This window comes from Elephas maximus, chromosome 2 (assembly GCF_024166365.1).
Source record: "Elephas maximus indicus isolate mEleMax1 chromosome 2, mEleMax1 primary haplotype, whole genome shotgun sequence".
In the NCBI taxonomy this organism is placed as follows: domain Eukaryota; kingdom Metazoa; phylum Chordata; class Mammalia; order Proboscidea; family Elephantidae; genus Elephas; species Elephas maximus.
Window position 1 is genome coordinate 197875304 of NC_064820.1, and position 20149 is coordinate 197895452.

The 20149-nt window shown below is 53.3% G+C and overlaps 2 protein-coding genes across 4 annotated transcripts; both read right to left on the minus strand.

The window, feature by feature from the left end:
* Nucleotides 1-8297: 8297 nt before the first annotated feature.
* On the minus strand, nucleotides 8298-12784 carry DOK3 (docking protein 3). The gene is made up of 6 exons (XM_049859015.1): nucleotides 12723-12784; nucleotides 11939-12050; nucleotides 10712-11008; nucleotides 9507-9606; nucleotides 9195-9367; nucleotides 8298-9115 (listed from the first exon to the last, which is right to left on the minus strand). The coding sequence occupies exons 1-6, from the start codon at nucleotides 12761-12763 to the stop codon at nucleotides 8435-8437; spliced, it is 1404 nt and encodes a 467-aa protein (XP_049714972.1). The 5' UTR covers nucleotides 12764-12784; the 3' UTR covers nucleotides 8298-8434.
* Nucleotides 12785-13935: 1151 nt separating this feature from the next.
* On the minus strand, nucleotides 13936-20038 carry DDX41 (DEAD-box helicase 41). 3 transcript variants are annotated; one of them, XM_049874439.1, is made up of 17 exons: nucleotides 19871-20038; nucleotides 19678-19788; nucleotides 19224-19383; nucleotides 19071-19145; nucleotides 18929-18989; nucleotides 18671-18807; nucleotides 17586-17658; nucleotides 17311-17464; nucleotides 17096-17232; nucleotides 16083-16245; nucleotides 15756-15887; nucleotides 15404-15475; nucleotides 15173-15269; nucleotides 14876-15025; nucleotides 14703-14774; nucleotides 14499-14609; nucleotides 13936-14318 (listed from the first exon to the last, which is right to left on the minus strand). In XM_049874439.1, the coding sequence occupies exons 1-17, from the start codon at nucleotides 19895-19897 to the stop codon at nucleotides 14182-14184; spliced, it is 1869 nt and encodes a 622-aa protein (XP_049730396.1). In that variant the 5' UTR covers nucleotides 19898-20038; the 3' UTR covers nucleotides 13936-14181. The 3 variants fall into 3 exon arrangements, with proteins under 3 accessions (XP_049730396.1, XP_049730397.1, XP_049730395.1); XM_049874440.1 differs by lacking the exon at nucleotides 15756-15887; XM_049874438.1 differs by having other exon boundaries at nucleotides 15756-16245.
* Nucleotides 20039-20149: the final 111 nt, after the last annotated feature.

The window sequence follows — 20149 nt, forward strand, 5'->3', positions numbered from 1 at the left end:
TTGACTTGATGGCAACTGATTTTTGGATATGCCAAGGGGAGTCCTGGGTGGTGCAAACGGTTAATGTGCTTGGCTGCTAACTGAAAAGTTGGCACTTCGAGTTCACCCAGAAACATCTCAAAAGAAAGGCCTGATAATCTACTTCCAAAAAATCAGCCATTGGAAATCTTATGCAACACAGTTATACTCTGACACACATGAGGTCACCATGAGTCAGAGTTGACTCAGCGGGAACTGGTTAACTGGTTGTATGCCAAGGACTCCAAGTTATATGCCAAGCCCTGATTTCTCCCCCGTGGACCTCAGACTCCGATATCCAACTATCTGTCCAGCATCTCTACTTGGATGCCTACCAGATATCTCAAACCAAATTTGTGACTTATCCTACCTCTCTCATCTCAGTAAATGGCACTGCCATCCATCCAACTGGTTCAGTAAAAACTATGAAGTCATTCTTCCTTTCTCTTCTCTCTCTCATACCTCCAAGACAAAACCCATTGCGGCTGAGCAGATTCTGACTCATAGCAACCCCATAAGACAGAGTAGAACTGCCCCATAGTTTCCAAGGAGCACCTGGTGGATTTGAACTGCCGACTTTTTGGTTAGCAGCTGTAGCTTTTAACCACTACGCCACCAGGGTTTCCTCTCATACCTCAGCTTCTGTAAATTCCACCTTCAAAATATGCCACATGTGGGATCACTTCTGGCCACTGCTGCCACTGTTGTCCGAGCCAACTGTCATTTCGTTCCTGGACTTGTGACAGCCTCCTAACAGGTCTCCCTGCTTCCTTCACTCTTGCAGAGCCTTCTCTATGCAACACAGTGATATTTTTAAAGCAGAAATCACACCACAGCACCCTCAGCTTTCAGCGTTCCCGTGGGCTGGCGTTGTGCTTAAAATAAAATGCAAAGTCCTTATAACCTACACAGTCCTAATGAACTGGGTCCACCTCCCACTGTTGTCTTCCTCCGGCCACACTGGCCTTCTCACTGTTCCTCTAACACACCAAGCATGTGCCAGACTCAGGGCCTTTGTACTTGTTGCTCCCTCTGCTTGAAACACTTTTCCTCAAATATCTAAATGGCAGGCTCTCTCACTTTGTTCAAGTCTCTGCTCAGATGCTGCTTTCTCAAAAAAGCCTTCCCTGATCACCCTACCTAAAGTAGTGGCCCCCACACCTCCCTGTCATCACCCATCAGTTCCTTACCCAGCTTTATTCTTCACAGAATTTACCACCATCTTTATAAGTTTTTTTTTTTTTTTTTTTATAAGTCAGAATTGACTTGATGGCAATGGTTTTTTTTTATTTTTTTATTTTTTACATTAAGCGTTTCTTCATTGTTGTTTGTCTTCATTAAAATGTCAGTTCCACGAGAGCAGAGGCTTGTCTTGTCAGTCTTGGCCACTATTATATCCTGTGTATGCGCACAGCGGGTATAAATAAACAGAGGAAGAACTGAAAGGAAGGAAAGGAAGGAGGGAAGCAAGGGAAGGAAGGGAAGGAAGGAGAGGACCGTCTGAGGAAGTGAAACAGCAAATGAACAAAGGGTGAAGCAGCAGTCTGGGGGTCCTGGCAGTCCTCCAGCAGAGATGCCAGCCCTGGGGTCCTGGTTCTTGGGCCCGCACAAGCTCAGGCCTGGACGAAGCCTCCAAGCCACCAGGGCTCCCAGGCCCAAGGTTAGGAGACTGTGCCCCCTGGTGGCCAGGGCTGCTTCAGCTCCAGGACAAGATTCTGACAGGCTTCCAAGAACTTTCTCATCCAGTCTGGTTGGGACCTTTCAGAACTCACCATTAGATTTGTACTGAAGAGAAGCACACCAGACCGGGGACCCAGAGTCCTGGCTCCAGTCTGGCCAAGATGCTCTCTGGGTAACCTCCAGTATGTCCTGGAACTTGCAGAGCTAACAAGGGCTGGGCCAGGACTTGCCATTTTGGGAAGGAGGGGCACCGCAGAGGGCTGCAGCCACTCTGACTGGGAGCCTGCTGGCCTCAGTTTGCTCTCTGGCAGCCTCATGGATCATGGGAAGACTTCACCTGTAAAATGTACTTCCATAAATAGGACCAAATTCAGTCTCCATGCCACCTCTAACCTTCTGGGCTTTGCCCTCTGTGGCCACATAGGCCCTGGCACTGCACTGCAAGGAGCCCCATCTCAATCTACTTTCATTCATTAAATTTGGAGGTGCCTTTTATATGTCCACATGAAGATGTTTAGTTATGCAGTTGGATTTTTTAAAAGCTGGAGCTCAGGGGAGAGGCCTGGGCTGAAGATACGCCTTTGGGAGTCATCGCATTTGGATGGTCCATGAAACCTGGGGACCCAGTTGGCTCACCTGGAGCAGCAATTCCCATTCTTGGATGCACACTACAAGTACCTGGGTAGTTAAAAACAAAAAACTCACACACTGATGGGATCAGAACCCCTAGGTGTGGGCCTATGCAAGGGCATTTTAAAAAGCCTCTCAGGTGCTTCCCAGGTGTAGCCAGGGTTGAGTTACCCTGTGTTTGAGGCCAGAGCCCTGGGCAGAGGTCAGATAGAGGAGACAGCAAAAGAGGCTGGGAAAGAGTGACCTGTGAGGGAGGGGAAAACTCAGTGAAGACAGTGTTTCAAGAAGGGTTGTCAAACACTGCTGAGGGATGGAGGGGGTCCAGATCACTTTAAGAAAATTCTTGTGAGGAAATATATATAACAAAAAGTTTGCCATTCTAACCATTTTTAAGTGTGCAATTCAGAGACGTTAACTATATTTACCACATTATGCAATTGTCACCAGTAGCCAAGTTTTTCATCACCCCAAACAGAAATTCAGTACCTCTTCAGCTCTGATGCCCCACCCTCCCTCTCCTTAGCCCCTGGTAACCTCTGATAAACTTTTGCCTCTCTGCGTTTGCCTCTTCCAGATATTTCAGAAAAGTGGAATCATACAACATTATCCTTTTGTGTCTGACTTATTTTGCTCAGTATGTCTTCAAGGTCCATCCGTGTGGTAGCATGCATCAGGACTTCATTTCTCTTTATGGCTGAATAATATTCCATTCTACAAATACATCACATTTTATTTATCCATTTATCCATTGACGGACCCTTGGGTTGCTTCCACCTCTTGGCTATTGAGTGGAGCTGTGATGAACATTGCCAGGTCGTTTTTGTTTTGGGGCGCAAGGAGGCTGATGACCTTAATAAGAGCCATGTAATGGAGTTGACCAAAAGGTTGTTGGTTCTAGTCCACCAGAGGAACCTTGGAAGAAAAGCCTGGTGACCTACTTCCAAAAAACCAGCCACTGAAAACCTTATGAAGCCACAGTTTTACTCTGACATACATGGGGTTGTCATGAGTCGGAATCAATTCAATCAACAGCAACTGATTTAATGGAGTTGAGGAGACAAAGGGGTGACGAACGTGATTGAGGGAAGAATAGTAAGCTAGAAAGTGGAAATGAGAGTCATCAACACTCCTTTGAGGAGTTTTACTGTGAAGAGGAACAGAGAAATTTGAGGAGGGTGACTGAAGGGGAATGTGAGGTCATGGGAGGGTTTCTTTGAAACGTGAACTTAAAGAGCATGTTTGTGTGTGGCTGGAAATGGTAATGATGAGGAGGAGGGTAATGGGACTATTAATGGATCAATGAGTCTGTAGCTTGTTATGCTGTGGTAGCATGCATGTTGCTCTGATGCTGGAAGCTATGTCACCAGTGTTTCAAATAACAACAGGGTCACCATGGTAGACAGGTTTCAATTGAGCTTCCAGACTAAGACTAGGAAGAAGGACCTGGTGATCTACTTCAGAAAAAAAAAAAATAGGCCAGTGAAAATCTTGTGAATGGTAGCAGAACGTTCTCTGGAATAATGCCGGAAGATGTGCCCCTGAGGTTGGAAGGCCCTGAAAATACAACTGGAGAAGAGCTGCCTCCTCAGAGTAGAGTCAACCTGAATGACGTGGATGGAGTCAAGCTTCGGGACCTTGATTTGCTGATGTGGCACGACTCACAGTGAAATGAAACAGCTGCAAACGTCCATTAGTATTTGGAACAGGGAATATATGAAGAGTGAATCTAGGAAAATTGGAAGTTGTCAAAAATGAAATGAAACACTTAAAGATCAATATGCTAGGCATTAGTGAGCTGAAATGGACTGGTATTGGCCATTTTTAACCAGACAATCATGTTTTCTCTGCAGGGAATGGCAAGTCGAAGAGGAACGGGGTTGGATTTACCATCAAAAGAACATTTCAAGGTCTATCCTGAAGTACCATGCTGTCAATAATAGAATAACATCCATACGCCTACAAGGAAGACTGGTTAATATGATTATTATTCAAATTTACACATCAACCGCTAAGACCAAATATGAAGAAATTGAAGATTTTTACCAACTTCTGCAGTCTGAAATGGATCAAACATGCACTCAAGATGCATTGATAATTACTGGGAATTGGAATGCAAAAGTCAGAAACAAAGAAGGATCAGCAGTTGCAAAATATGGCCTTGGTGACAGAAATGTCGGTGGAGATTGAATGATAGAATTTTGCAAGACCAACAGCTTATTGATTGGAAATATCTTTTTCAACAACATCAATGGCGACTGTACACATTGACCTCACTAGATGGAATGCACAGAAATCAAATCAACTACATCTGTGGAAAGAGATGATGGAGAAGCTCAATATCAGCAGTCAGAACAAGGTCAGGGGCCGACTGCAGATCAGACCATCAATTGCTCATAAGCAAATTCAAGCTGAAGCTGAAGCTGAAGAAAATTAAGACAAGTCCATGAAAGCCTAAGTATATCCCACCTGAATTTAGAGACCATCTCAAGAACAGATTTGATACACGGAACATTAATGACTGAAGACCAGATGAGTTGTGGGATGACATTAAGGACATCATACATGAAGAAAGCAAAAGGTCATTAAAAACAGGAAAGAAAGAAAAGACCAAAATGGATGTCAGAAGAGACTGAAACTTGCTCTTGAATGTAGAGTAGCTAAAGCAAATAGAAGAAATGATGACGCAAAAGAGCAGAAAAGAAAATTTCAAAGGGTGGCTTGAGAAGACAGAGTATTATAATGAAACGTACAAAGACCTGGAGTTAGAAAACCAAAAGGGAAGAGCACATTCAGCCTTCCTCAAGCTGGAAGAACTGAAGAATTCAAGCCTTGAGATGCAATATTGAAGGATGCTATGGACAAAATGTTGAACATGGAAGGAACACAGTCACTGTAACAAAATTAATTGATGTTCAGCCATTTCAGTAGGCAGCATATGATCAAGAACCGATGATATTAAAGGAAGAAGTCCAAGCTGCACTGAAGGCGTTGCCAAAAAACAAGGCTCTAGGAATTAATGGAATACCAATTGGGATGTTTCAACAAACAGATGAAACGCTGGAAGTGCTCACTTGCTTGTGCCAAGAAATTTGGAAGACAGCTATCTGGCCACCTGACTGGAAGAGATCCATATATGTGCCTGTATATGTGTGATATGCAGATGACACAACCTTACTTGCTGAAAGGGAAGAGGACTTGAAGCACTTACTGATAAAGATCAAAGACTACACAATTGGGATAATAAAATCTATTAAGAAAACATTCTGCATCCCACTTTGGAGGGTGGTACCTGGGGTCTTAAACACTAGCAAGCAGCCATCCAAGATGCATCAATTGGTCTCAACCCACCGGGAGCAAGGAAGTGTGAAGAACACCAAAGATACTAGGTGATTATGAGCCCAAGAGACAGAAAGGAGCACATAAACCAGAGACTACATCAGCCTGAGACCAGAAGAACTAGATGGTGCCCGGCCACAACCAATGACTGTCCTGACAGGGAACACAACAGAGAACCCCTGAGGGAGCAGGAGAGCAGTGGGATGCAGACCCCAAATTCTCATAAAAAGACCAGACTTAATGGTCTGACTGGGAGTAGAAAGACCCCAGAGGTCATGGTCCCCAGACCTTCTGTTAGCCCAAGACAGGAACCATTCCCAAAGCCAACTCTTCAGACAGGGATTGGACTGGTGAAGAATGAGCTTCTTGGATCAAGTAGACACATGAGACTATGTTGGCATCTCCTGTCTGGGGGCGGAAATGAGAGGGCAGAGGGGACCAGAAGCTGGCTGAATGGACATGAGGAGAGAGAGTGGAGGGAAGGGGTGTGCTGTCTCATTAGGGGGAGAGCAATTAGGAGTGTATAGCAAGGTGTATATAAATTTTTATATGAGAGACTGACATGATTTGTAAACTTTCACTTAAAGCACAATAAAAATTAATAATTAAAAAAAAAAGGATCAAAGACTACAGCCTTCAGTATGGATTACACCTCAACATAAAACAAAAATCCACACAACTGGACCAGTAAACAACATCATGTTAAATTGAAAAAATATTGAAGTTGTCAAGGATTTCATTTTACTTGGATCCACAATCAATGCCCAATTGAAGCTGCAGTCAAGAAATCAAATGAGTTATTACAGGCAAATCTGCTTCAAAAGACCTCTTTAAAGTGTTACAAAGCAAAGATGTCACTTTGAGGACTAAGGTGTGCCTGACCCAAACCATGGTATTTTCAATTGCCTCATATGCATGCAAAAGCTGGACAATGAGTAAGGAAGACTGAAGAATTGATGCCTTTGAATTACGGTGTTGGCAAAGAATACTGAATATACCATGGACGGCCAGAAGAACAAACACATCACATCTGTCTTGGAAGTACAGCCAGACTGCTCCTTAGAAGGGAGGACTTTGTCTCATGTACTTTGGACATGGTATCAAGAGGGACCAGTCCCAGAAGAAGGATGTTATGCTTGGTGAAGTAGAGGGTCAGTGAAAAGGAGGAAGACCCTCAACAAGATCGACTAACACAGTGGTTGCAACAGTGGGCGCAAGCATGATTGTGAGGATGGTGCAGGACCGGGCAGTGTTTCTCTCTGTTGTACATAGGGTTGCTGTGAGTTGGAACTGACCCGACAGCACCTAACAACAACAATAACAATGGATCAAGGAGAGAGAGGAGGGAGCTCCTCAAGCTCAGGGGCTGGGACCAGAGCACATGTGGGAAACTGAGCTGGTGGGTTGGGTACAGACCCTTCTCTCATGTTCAGGAGCAGAAAAGGGAAACAGATGCAAATGCTGGTACATGTAGGTGCAGTTATGGGTGGGTGAGGGTGCTTATTTCTGTTGTCGGTCATTTCTCCAATGATGTCTGCAAGGTAGGAGTGGGTGGGGACGAGAGGAGAAGGTTGGATGATCTCAGGGACTAGAAAGGCAGCCATACTAGGACACAAAAGCGGTAGGGAGAGCCTGTTTGCTTGAGGTTTGCAATCACATTTTTACAATGGATGCAATTAGCCTCATGATGATGAGGCTCAGGAGTGGGCAACTGAGTGCAGTTGAGGTTGAGGGACCAAGAGACCAGGTCCTTGGAGACATGATGCTGTGTATATGGTCCAAGGACAATGACAGGAATAGCACGTGGAGAGGAGAATGAAGCAGGCACTGCCATCTTCAGGAGACTTGCTTACCCCATACTGGAAGGTCACCCCCTTGAGAACACACACTGAACACTCCAGAGTCCGGCACAGAGTAGGCATGTTGTAAAAATCAAACAAATGGATGGGCATCTGAAATAGAATTTGATCTTTTTCCCTTAGAGTTGAGGAGGCTGAGACCTGAAGTCCCTCACATGTGTCTACCATTTAGTGTCTCAGCAGGGGACAAACGCTTTGGGTGTGCACATCTTTGAAATCCTTCCCTCCTCTCCCCTAGCCCTGTCCCTACCTCGGGCTTCCTGGTGTCTAATTGGCTGCTTCAAATCTGGGCTCTGCACTGCTCCTTTGTCAGTCCAACTGTGTTCCTCCCCAATGCAAAATCCCCCCTCTCCCCTGAGCAGGAGACCAAGCTCTTGTAGGACTTTCAGGGACTCTCCTGCTCTGGTCACCAGCTCCTCCTTGGCCAGCCCCCCGCCCTGTGTTGAAGCCCTGTCTGCCTTTTATGTGTTCAAAGGGTGCCTCTCCAATCAGCAAGCCACCTTCCTCCCTTCACATCTTTCTGCTGCACAGAACGGGGGTGGGGGTGGTGGGTGGGCACACAATTATCTGGTCCTGAGGATGTGAGCCCTCTGGTGGCAGAGGTCAGGTCCAAGTCATCTGTGGAACTCAGTGCAGGGTGCTGGGCTTTGCTGCAGCGAATGTGAGTGAAGTCTGTGTGCCCACATGTACCCACTGGCGGGAGCTGAAGTTAGAGAAGGTGAAGCTGGGGGCTGCATGGCAGAGCAAAGCTGGCACTGAGTCTGTGCTGGAGCTGGAAGGCTTTATTATCAGCAAATCTCTGTACACTATACAGTGGGTGGGGGGAAGGCAGGGGAGGGGTCCCTGCAGGTCAGAGTGGATGTGAAGGGTCCAGATGTCTCCCTTCTCCAGTGGCCACATAGCTCAGGGGCTCAGGGCCGGTCGCATGGGACAGGGCCCTTCCTCCGCTCTCGGCTCAGCAGCGTCACCAGCTTGGCCTTGAAGCCTGTCTGTGCGCTGGAGCGGCCGATGGCCCCGACTTCGTCGCCGGCCTTGTCCAGCTCCAGCTCGAGGAGCCGCCGGTACTGGGCCTCCAGGCTCTCGTCAGAGCTGGGACCAGGCCAGCTCAGGTCTTCACGGTTGTGGTAGAGGGCACTGGCCTGGGGGCTGGCCTCAGGGCCGCCATCCAGTGCGCACAGGTTCTCGTAGAGGTGCTCGGCAGCGGCGGCGGTGGTGGTGGCTGCGGCAGCGGTAGCCGGTGGCCTGCTGGTGCGCTTGGCCACGACAGCGTAGACAGGGAAGTCCTTGGTGTCCTGGCCTGACAGCGGTGGCAGGCTCTGTGGCCCGGGACCCAGCCCCTCGCGCACCTTCCGGCATGCCCGCGGCTCCAGCCCCAGGACCTCCTGCAGCTCCCCGGGTGGCTCCAGGCAGGGCAGCGAGGTGGCCCGTGGCAGGGGGCTGGGCTGGGGGGGCACCAGCTCCGGCAGCAGCTCGCGCTGGCGGGCGATGGCTGCTGCCACGGCGCCGCAGAGGTCAGGGGCGTAGGGGCTGCTGAAGGCGAAGAGGCCCTCGCCAGTGTCGCAGCGGCGGCCAGCTTCAAAGGAGAACACTCCCTGGGGGAGACAAGGCCAGGTCAGCGGCCAGGGCCAAGTGTCGCCCCTCCTACCAGGACCCTTGGGATGGGTACCTCACCTTGTGGGAGCCGAACTTTCGCAAGAAGCAGTACGGCCAGGTGTAGAGGGCCCGCAGGCCAGAGGGATCGTTCAGCTGGATGGTATCCCGGCTCAGCCCCAGCAAGTAGGGCCCCTTCAGTTGGCAGCGGGTGGCAGCCTCCGTCTTCTGTACCACCACGGGGAACTTGACCACTGCAGGCAGGTGGCCATGAGGGCTCCTTCTGCCATCACCAAAGCAAGCAAGCAAGCAAGCGCAGCCCCCATCGGCCCCCACGGATCCCAGCTCTGGGTGCTGGCGGGCTGAGGCTGCCCTTGTGCCTCCTCAACTCACCTTCCTGCCAAGAGGAGTAGATGGAGTTTTCCTCCATGGAGACGGGGCCTCTGATGGAAGACATGGCCTCCCCTGATGCTGAGGAGCACTCCACTGTGCCCTGAGGGTGGGCCCAAGGTCAGAGATTAGAGTCCCCCCATTCCTTACATTTGGCTCCTCTGTCTCCCCATGGCCTTCCCCTATGCCTCCTTGGTGTTGGTAACTCAGGACTCTATGACAAGCAAGAACATTCCGAGTCCCAGGTGCCAGTCCACTTTGCTGGTGTGCCAGCCCTCTAAGCCTGATCCCCACCTGTGAGATGGGCAGCAGTCCCACTTGCTACTCCTTGGGGGTGCTTGGCTTAGGGTGTCAGACAGCATAAAGTGCTGGGTATATGGGAGGATGTTCCCTGTAGGGACTGGGCTGGGTTGTGTCCCCCTGACAGTGTGGAGCACTGGAGGGGCAGGAGAGCTGGAAAGGAACCATGAGTGACCTGGTTCTGAGCCTTGTGTTCCGCACTCCCCAGGCCTCTTTCTCCACTGAAGCACAAAAAGCCCCTCTCTTCCCTTCACCCCCACATCCAATCCTGCAGCAAGCCCCCCTCCCTGGGCCCCCTGACTTTCAACACCACCACCACCCTGGTCCAGGGCACCATCGCCTGCCTGGTCAGATGCAGCAAATTCCTAACTGGTGCCCTCATGTCTGCTCATTTCCTTTTGGTCTCTGGCTTGAACCCTCCATAAGGCTTTTCCTCTTACTCAGAATAAAATTCCAAACTCTCACCATGGTCCAAGGTGGTTTTTATGTGGCTCTTGTCAAATTTCAACTTCATCTCCTAGTATGCTCGTTGCCACTCCTTACCCTCTGGCCGCCCTGGCCTCCTTTCTGCCCCTTGAACACACCAAACTTTTTCCGGCCTCAGGGCCTTTGCCCATGCTGCTCCCTCTGCCTGTGACATTCTTTCCTTAGACCTTGGCCTAGCGGGCTCTTTGTCATTCAGGACTCAGCCCTACTGCTCCCTTCACAGAGGCCTTCCTTGACCATCCTGTCTGATGTCCTTCATCGCAGTGTTCCCTTGCTCTATCACACACGTGGCCACCTGAGAATTTTTCTATGGGCTTCTGGGCTGTTTTCCCACCTGTAGATGCTTGGCAGATGCTACTGAGGGACAAGATATGAGGGAGCACGGAGATGACCAAGTCGGGGGTGAGGTGTGCCCTGCTCACCGGGAAGGCCAGCTGGCAGATGGGGCCCATCCAGGCCTGGCGGTCCTTCGTGGCCAGCAGGTGGCTTCGATCAGTGGTGGTGATCAGGAAGGCCCCAGTGTCTTGGGGGCAGCTCTCACCGTCCGCAGGCAGCACAGATACGCAGTCAGCCAGGCGGATGACCCGCCGTTCCCCGCGCCGTGCAGACCTTTCCCCCACAGACCCTGGGCCACCATTGCGGACCTCCCAGGTCTCCAGCCGGGCCACACCTGATGGGCCTCCTGCGTACAGCAGCGCCCACACCTTCCGCCAGCACTTCTGTGGGAAAGAGGGAGACCCTTGGGTGGTGGACTCTCCCTGCTGCACAAGCTCAGCACAAGCAGCTTAGCATACACTCCTGGCTGCCCTGGCTAGCCTCTGCCTTTCCGATTCCTCAGGGCCCCAGTGAAGGAGGCCCATTACAGCCAGGCTGACACAGAGAAGAGTATGCGCAGTGTCAGTCAGCCCTGGGTTCAAACCCCCGACCCTTTCCTGTGATCTCCATAACATTGTGAGAACACAAAGTTGAAGATTCTACTGGATGGTGTCTGTGAAGGCCCGAGAGGCACGGAGCTGACCACCCGGCACTGTTGTTGTGTTGATCACCTCCCACAAACAAGGCCTCTCGGGCCAAGGGCCGGGTGGGTTGCAGGGAGGCCTCAGTCTCATGATGGCAAGGAAGGAAACATGCAAATAACTTCGAACAAAGGAAACAGGCCCTTTATCTGCCTGGGCAGCAGCTGCAGCGGAGCTGGGGGTGCAGGGTTGACTGTTGGGGAGAGGTGGACTCCCACCCACCTCTTCTCTCACGACTGGCTAGGAGCCAAGCCCTCTTCTGCAGGGTGGGGCTCGGCCATAGGACCTCGGTCTCTTCCACCTCAGCTGACCCTCCCTAGACTCCCTAGGGGCCTTGGTGCTACTATGAGATGGGAAGGAGGGCTGTTGGTCTACACAGCCTCTGCTCTGACCCGCTCCCTGCTCTTGGCTCCCCCAGCTGTGAATGAGGCAGGGTCTTCCACAGGCTTGGCCAGCCTCAGCCCATCGAGCCCAGGACCAGGCTCTGCTCCATGCTCCCATACCTGGGTTGGGTTCCCCACCCCAACTCCCCAATTGTCCCAAGTCTGGGTGAGATGAGCAAGGTGGGGATGGGGGGCTGCTTTCTGCCCACTTTTGTCCTGGATAGCTGCCTGGCAGCTGGGGGATGCCCACCTTGCCGAACTTGATGTGCTGCTGGTAGAGGATGCCATCCTTGACGGGGGTCTCCGGAGGCTCCATGGCTGCGGCTGGGCCACAGGGCCGCCACTCCGAAGGCCTGAGGAGACTAGTGACAAGTGGAGGGGAACTCCTCACACTTCCCCTTCTGGCCACTTCCCCTCCCTCCGTCCAGAGAGGCAGCTGCAGGGCTGGGGGGAGGGGAGCCCTGTCTTCAGTAGAGAAGCTGGGACAGGCAGTGGGGCATCACATATTTTTTCCTTGGGGTCTTGACTGGGCCCTGGTGCCCATACCTGCCTGGCAGGGGCCTCAGGCTACCCAACGGTAATGGCCCCAGACGAGCCTGGGTCAGCTGGGAGAGCTTCTGACCGGCAGGCTGGCTCCCCTGAGTCATGAACTTGGCCCCACCCCTCCCCTGCTGCTGTGCACCCCAGGCCTGGTGTGCCCACCGCCGTGCTCTCACTATGCATCCTCCTTGCTTTTCCGACTCTGTGAGTCTGGGTTTGGACCACTGGGCCGGCCAGCAATGGTCTTACCCATCCCACTCTGTGTTTCTTTTCCTCTGAAGTATTTCTAACAGTCATTTCATCCCCACAGCCCCTGCCCCACTGCCAGCCTCAGCAGTGCTCCAGCCCTCTCCACCGTAGGAAGCCATTTCTTTACTGCTCGAACCCAGCCCTGTTTCTCCCCCTCCTAACACATTTCCTCACTGCCCTCCTCAGCTCTGCACTCTGGGTCCTGAGTTCGAGCCCCACAGATCAGCACCCCCAGGTGCTCTCACCACTGTGCAACCTCTTCCTCCTGGAGTCCCAGACAATCCATGGTATTCCAGAACACAGTGCCCCCATAGCGTGCACCCAGTCCACACAGGAGTACACACCTGAGCCACCCAGCCACCAGGGTGTGGGTGGCACCCTTGCAGGCCCCCTGGAGAGGTCACATGCTCTGTTAGAGTGGCTGTGCTTCCTGCTGGGGGCCAGTACCTGGGTTGTGTGTGTGACTCCAAATCCTGGGGCAGTCTCATGCCAGTCACCAGTGCCACCTTGAGGAAGGCATGTGTGACCAGGCCAAAGAATGCTGTTTGGGGCCATGTGTAGGACAGGCAGTTTCTTCTGGCCAGGGTTACTTTCTCCGGCCTCCCGGGCACTTGCTCTACGGCCATGACAGGAGGTGGCCAGGCAGCCTGAGCTTGGGGGACCTCAAACACCATGGGCTTTGCCTTCTCATCACCATCTCAACAATGAGGAAATCGAGGCTTGGAAAAATTATGTAACCTGCCCAAGGCCACACACCAAGTGACAAACATGGCTTGAGTAACTGCTGTCCCACTGGGATCTGTGTGTGGCTTTCTATGTAGTCACCTTACCCAGAGGAACGGCTTGGGAAGTGGCTGCTGCCAAGATTGTTGCTCTACTAACCCCCTGCTCAGATGCTGAAATTCAAGTTCATCTACAGCAGTCTCGTGACGGCCACCAGTCTCATTTGCGTTTTTACTTGTGAGCTTTCCCACTCAACTGAGCTTCCCAGGCAGGCATTAGCCTGGCTCTCCTGGGCCCTAAGAGCCTAGCACCAACTGAACTGGGCAGAGTGGGGCCAATGGTCACCAGCCAAGCTGGGCAGAGCGGGGACCAAGGGTGAATGATAGTCCTGTGTTGACTGCTACTCCTTAGTGAAAGGAGCTGAGGGTTCTCCTCTGGGAGCCTGTGCAGGTGGGCCGTGGGCCTGGGGCAGGAAGTGGTCTCCCAATGGGCCCCAGGAGAAGCCCCAGGAAGCTTCACCCAACGGACAGGAAGACGGAGGACGGGGTGAGGCTAGAGGTATGGCTCCCTCCCTGGGGCATGAGCCCTGGGTCGTGCCGGCATGGTAAGGTGGCTCCCTACACATCCAGGTCCTGGCAAGCTGGTGCTAATGGGTGAGGGACATGCTGAGACCTTGCCTTGGAGGGCTCTGAGGTTGGAGGGTAAGGCTTGCCTAGGGACCACGGGGGCAGCCAAGAAAAACGAGAGGCGGGGCTGGGGTGAGACCAGAGAGGCTGTGCTTTAATGGCAGCTGGGGTGAAGGAGGACAAAAATAGTGCTTCTGGGGGCACAGGAAGCAGGCGGTCAGGCCCAGCCTGGCCCAACCCAGGCCAGCTGGGCTGAGGATGCTGGCTTCTTGTCCAGGGGACTGGGGTGTGTATATGCGTAGGGGTGGGTGGAGCCCCAGGGACTGGAGCCTCTTGGTGAGGACAGACAGACGGCTCAGAAATCCATGGAACTGTGGGCCAGGTAGTCCTTGCGGCCGATGTTGCTGACCTGCTTGGTCTGCATAGCCTCCAGCTTGGGGCAATCCGTGATGCGATGGCCCAGACCCCCGCAGAAGGCACAGCCACGCTCTCCTGGGGGTTGGGGTAGGGGATGGGGTCAGCATGGCCATAGGGCCAGACTCCAGGGCCCAGAGCTGGGACTGCCATAAGAACCACCCAGGCCCTGATGTCCAACGTGGACTTGTTTCCACTGTGTTCCCGTCATGCACCTTCCCCACCGACCCTGGGCTTGTGCCCCTACCCCACAGTCACCTCCGATGTCCAGCATGGACTCGTCCCCGCAGTGTAGCACTTGCAGCACAGGGGGCACCTTCTGCTTGGCTTCCAGCAGCAGGGCTTTGAGGTCCATCAGCACAGACTCATCTGCAGAGCAGGCGGAGGTGATATCATCAGACCCAACCCTGGGTCCTGCAGTCAGAACCTGGGGGACAGCCCAGGCTCCAGAGATAGACTCACCGCAGGCCTTGTTGATGAAGGTGGTAGCAATGCCCGTGTTTCCTGAGCGCCCAGTGCGGCCGATACGGTGTACTACAGATGGGAAGCAGAGCTTTGGCCCACTGCCCAGGAGTTGGGGCCTGGCCTGACCTTCCCCTTGACACCCTGTACCCCCGGCCCCTCAATCTTCCCACCATAGTTCTCAATCTCCTCAGGCATGTCGTAATTGATGACGTGCTGGATGGCAGGGAAGTCCAGGCCCTTGGAGGCTACGTCTGTGGCCACGAGGACATCCTTCTTGCCCTCTCGGAATGCCTCAATTGCCTTGGTCCGTTCCTCCTGGTCTGGGGTGGGGAGTCGGGGTCAGGCAGAAGCTGTTAGGGCTAAAGGAGGAATTTGGGGAGAAACAGCAGGACGGCTGGGCAGGAGAAGGGGTTAGGAGGGGGCTGCTGTGGCAGCAGGGTCTGTGCCAAAGGAGACATCACCCTGACCTTTGCCCCCATGGATGGCCACAGCCTCGACCCCCTTGAGCAGCAGGTACTCATGGATGGCATCCACGTCTGCCTTCTTCTCTGCGAAGATGAGCACCTGTCCAGGAAGGCCAACACCAGTTGAGTGGGTTGACTCAACCTGGGCACACCCCAGCCTCCCTGTGGGAGCTATCCTGACTGCCCCCTCCCTCCTTCCCAGTGATCCGGGCTGGCCTTGCCTGCTGAACTCACTGGTGGGGGTGTCTTCTGCAGGCACTCGAGCAGGTACACCATCTTGGCCTCTTCCTTCACATATTCCACCTCCTGCCACCACAGGGACCAGGTCAGGTGACCCTGAGGTTAGGTTCACCAGCCATGCCCCTGCCACAAAGCCAGATCCCCAGTCCGGGCTGGGAAGTGACCAGAAGCCTGTTGCCACCAAAAGCTGGAAGTTATACCTATGTTTTCTGTTAAGGGGTCTGGGGCCCTGAATGATATCCTCAGAGCCCCCAAGGTGGACACCCTCAACCAGTCAGTTTCAAGGGAGCCCAGTTTCAGCTCTCAGAGGTGACAGTCTGACCATTAGGGGTGCCCCCCCCCCCACCTGGATGACGTCCAGACTGGCAGCCCCGGCGCGGCCCACGTTGATCGTGACAGGCTTCACCAGGGCGCTCTTGGCAAAATTCTGAATCTTCTTGGGCATGGTAGCACTGAAGAGCAGGGTTTGCCGCTGGCCCTGAGGAAGGGTGGGGGCTGGCACCTTGGGGACATGGGATGTGGAGGCTGGAGCCAAGGGCAGGTTGGGGTTTGGGCACTGAGAAGCTGGGATGTAGCCCTTCTGATGGTGGCGGGGGGGCAGCAGTGCAGTCAAATATGGTGTGTATGGGGACTCTAGGAGCAGGAGGACATGGAACCAGGCAGGGGCGGGCACCTTGAAGTAGGAGAAGATGGTCCGGATGTCACCCTCAAAGCCCATGTCAATCATGCGGTCAGCCTCGTCCAGGGCCAGGTAGCGACAGATATCTAGACTGACCATCTTCTTCTGTAGCAAATCCATGAGGCGCCCAGGGGTGGCCACCATCATGTGCACCCCACTGGAAATGGAGGAGAGACTCTGAGGTGGGGGCCACCTGCCCACCCCTACCTAGAGACTGGGGCTCTGCCTCTGCTCTGCCCTCTCGCTGCCAGTCTCCCTGTCTCTCCTCACCTGTCCCCTTCTCTTTGCTCCCACCACCCTGCCCTCCATATGGCACACAATTCTCCCCCTGGAAGAGGCTACAGCCTTCTCGACCACTGCTCTGCTCCTGCACCCTCTCCCCCTCCCCCGGACCACTCTTCTCTTGTCCCCAGGGGTCTGTCCTGAATCTCAGGATGGGCTTCAGTCTGCGCTTATGAAGCCCCCTCTGTAGTCCTCGGTGGGGTCCTTCTTCTGTTAAGAGAGCTCATCTTTCCTGTAGTGGCATCTTCCCTGACACAGGGAATGCCTTCGAGACAAGGGACAGGGACTGGCCCATCCATGGTCCCAGGAGTGGCTAATGTGGAATAGCATGAGTGCAGCTGGGATCGAGCCCCTGGCCCAGTACCTCAGCCTCTTCATTCTGACCACACCAAATGACCCCAATTTTCCTGGGCACACCGAGCCCCTTGCCTCTCTGCTTCTGTTCTTGCTGTGTCTTCTGCCTGTAATGTCCCTCTTCGAAATTCAAGTGTCCCCTTCCCCGCAGTCTTCCCTGACCACCCTATATTCTAGATCCCCCAGGCAGGGGTGGGCTGCTCCATCTGCTGAGCTTCCGTGCACCTCGCCATATCCCTCTGTCCTACCCCGACGCCTGGAGTTGTGGTTCATCTGTCCACTTCCAGGGGCTGGGAGCTCCCTGAGGGCTGGGCCCACAGGAGGCCTCTCTCTTCTCTTGGGGCTCTGGGGGAGCCTGGGCCAGCACTCACTGTCGGATGGTCTCCATTTGCTCTTTGACAGACATGCCCCCAATGCAGAGTGCGCAGCGCAGCAGGGGCGAGCTGTCTTCCTGCAGCAGGCGGCAGTAGTACTCCAGGATGCCGTGCGTCTGCCGGGCCAGCTCCCGCTGCAGGCACAGGGGCAGAGGCTGGCACCGGAAGGCAGTCCTAGCCTCTGCCCTGCCTGCCAGGCTCCTGTATCTTACCGAAGGGCAGATGATGAGTCCATATGGTCCCTCTCGCTTGGAGAAAGGTAACCTCTTCTCTTGTTCCAGGCAGAACATGATGACGGGCAGCGTGAACACCAGAGTCTTGCCGGAACCGGTGAAGGCGATACCGATCATGTCCCGGCCAGATAGACTGTGGGGAGAGGACAGGCCTGAGGGTCAGGTTCAGCAGAAGACAGGGTCTACTTCTCCAGATGGATGTGCAGCACCTGCTTCTCCCTCACCACCCTTCTCAGGCCCCCACCCACACTCACATGGTGGGGATGCCCTGGATCTGAATGGGCGTCGGGTGGTGGATGCCTTTCTTTTTCAGACCTCTCAGGATAGCTATAGAAGACAACCTCCGCATCATTCCTGTGTCTCACAGGTACTTTCTCAGGCCCCCAAAGCCTATAAGATTGGCACCATCCTCCCAAAGTTACAAACGATAAAACAGAGAGACACAGACACACGCACTCACACACAGGCATTTGCCCAAGGCCCCTGGGCTGGGTAGAGCCAGGAGCCAGGTTGGGCTTCTTACTGCTGGAGGTGCTACTCACTTTCCCAGTGAAGTGCCCCCAATGGCAGAGGACAGTGAACTTGAACAGCTAGTGACTGAAAAAGAAGCCTAAAAAATCTCTCCTCAAGTCTTTTCATTTCCACAGGTTACAGCCAACACTGTAGCTGCTGAGCTCAGTGGGGGGAGGGGGGCAAGGGCACAATCTCGTATATATCTGCTTATAAAACTGTCAGGTCCCTCCTAGCTCCCAGGTACTTCACTTGTTTTATCTTTAATAACTACCTATTCTTATAGGTTTTACTACTTGTAAGTCTAATGTAAATAAAGAAACAAAACACCTGGACAAAATATTTATCCTTTAAAAAGATAAACCTTTGTAAGTCACATGATCTTGCACATGGCACGTGGCCCAGGGGTTTCTATGCCCCAACTGTCTGCGAGGTCTGACAGAACAGACCACTGCACTTTGCTCCCTGGCTCTCCTGCCTCAGGCCAAGCAGGTGCTAGGAAACAACCTCATAATTTTTTTTTAAATTGTGGTAAATATATAAGTACCAAACATTTGGCATTTCAACAACCTTCACAAGAATAGTTCGGTGACATTACATATGTTCATCGTGTCCAACCATCACCATGAACCATTCCTTAATATTCCCACCACCTTTAACAAAAGCTCAGTGTCCCGTAAGTATTGTGTCTTCTTTTCCCCTTCCCTCCTGCCAGCCCCCGGTAACCACTAATAAACTCTGACCATTTTACACTTGCCTATTCTAGATATTTCATATTGCACAGATTTTTAATTATAAAAATATGGCGTCTCTCTTAGTTCCCAGGTACCTGCAGGGAATTTCATCTCCTTGAAGCTCTTGATGGGTGGTGGGATACCATCTCCCTCCACCAGGATGTGGTACTTTTTTCGCACACGCTCGTGCCGCTCTTCAGACATGCTCAGGACGTAACGGGGGGGCATCCAACTGTGGGTGGGTTGTAGTGGTCAAGAGTGGCCAAGAGCACAGCTGGCCTTAGGGCATACCTGCCATTCTCAGGTATACACCATCCCAAGTAAGGATAACTGCACAGACTAAAAAGACATACCTGGTTTTGATTGGATCATCATACGTGATTCCCTTGGCCATCTCCTTCACTGACATCAAGGCTGAGGAGACAGGCAGGGCTCAGGGGTGGCTCCTGCTTCCCAGAAGCCAGGCCCTCCTCACCGCACTAGCTATAACCATACCTCGGCCCTCGGCCACACTCTCCAGAATTTTCTCTTCTTCTTTCAGCTGCTTCTCCTTGGCGGACTCTTTGCGGGCTGAGAGAAGCAGTATTTGTCAAAAAGGCACCAGCACCAGGCTCCGCCTCCCGCCCCCAGGCTTGCTGCTCAGTCCACCTTCAGCCTTCTCTTTTAGGTGCTGATGCTGGTCCAGGAGACTGACGTTGGACTGAGGGCCCAGCGGGATGTCGTCCTCATCTCCCCGGGGCTCACTGCCGCTGTCCTGCTGCTCCTCCTCTGCAGCCCCCTTGCGCCTTCGCTGTAGCAGCTTCTGGAGCTGTGATTCCCCCAGCGCCCCTCAGAGTCACGCCCAAGACAAAGTGGGGGATCGGGTCCAGGGGCCCTGAGTTAGGATCCTGGCTTTTGGGAGAGGATCTCGGGCCCCCTGGCGCAAACCTTCCCCACCACTCAGATCAAGTTGCCAGTCCCTCGTTTGCCTGGGACCACCACTCCCATATACTGACACCCAACTCCTCAGACCGCGACCGCCCCCCACTGCAGACTCCCGGCAGTCCCTCAACAGCGAACCGGTGGTCACTCCTTCATTCCTCCGCCGACCCGGGCTCCTCACCAGCAGTTGCCGGCGCTGCCGCAGCGGCACGTACGGCACGTAGTCCTCATCGTCCTCATCCTCCGCCTCGGAGCGACCTCCTCCGGCAGTCGCCTCGTCGGTGCGAGCCCGCTGAAGAAACACTCGAGTCAGGCCCGGTACCCCTGCCTTCACTCCCGCTCCCCACCCGCGCTGACCACAGCCTCGCTCTCACCTTGCGCTCTGGTTCTGACTCCTCCATCCTTTGCTGCACGCATGCGCACCACGGCAAAACCCCGCCTCACCTTCGACTGAGAACCAATCAGGTGTGAGGAAGCGGACGTCGGTGCCTAGCAACGACCTCTGAGTGCCGGATCGCGCAGAGGGACAAATTTTCTCCTGGGCAGCTCTCGCACGGTGCGGCGTCAACGCCCCTTGTGTGACTTCTGTTGCTATTGCCGGAGTTGAGGGAGAAAGCGTCAGGCAAGGCATTGTAGGCCACTGGGAAATTAGG

Excerpts from the sequence above, each read along its gene's own strand:
- DOK3 (XM_049859015.1), bottom strand. The coding sequence starts at position 12,763 with ATGGATTGTCTGGGACTCCAGGAGGAAGAGGTTGCACAGTG. Across the intron at positions 9,368-9,506 it reads CTACTCCTCTTGGCAGGAAG|TGGTCAAGTTCCCCGTGGTG; the intron begins GTGAGTTGAGGA and ends ACCTGCCTGCAG. Across the intron at positions 9,116-9,194 it reads GAAAGTTCGGCTCCCACAAG|GGAGTGTTCTCCTTTGAAGC; the intron begins GTGAGGTACCCA and ends TGTCTCCCCCAG.
- DDX41 (XM_049874438.1), bottom strand. The coding sequence starts at position 19,897 with ATGGAGGAGTCAGAACCAGAGCGCAAG. Across the intron at positions 19,789-19,870 it reads AGTCAGAACCAGAGCGCAAG|CGGGCTCGCACCGACGAGGC; the intron begins GTGAGAGCGAGG and ends GTGTTTCTTCAG. Across the intron at positions 14,775-14,875 it reads TGAGGAGATTGAGAACTATG|TACACCGTATCGGCCGCACT; the intron begins GTGGGAAGATTG and ends TCCCATCTGTAG.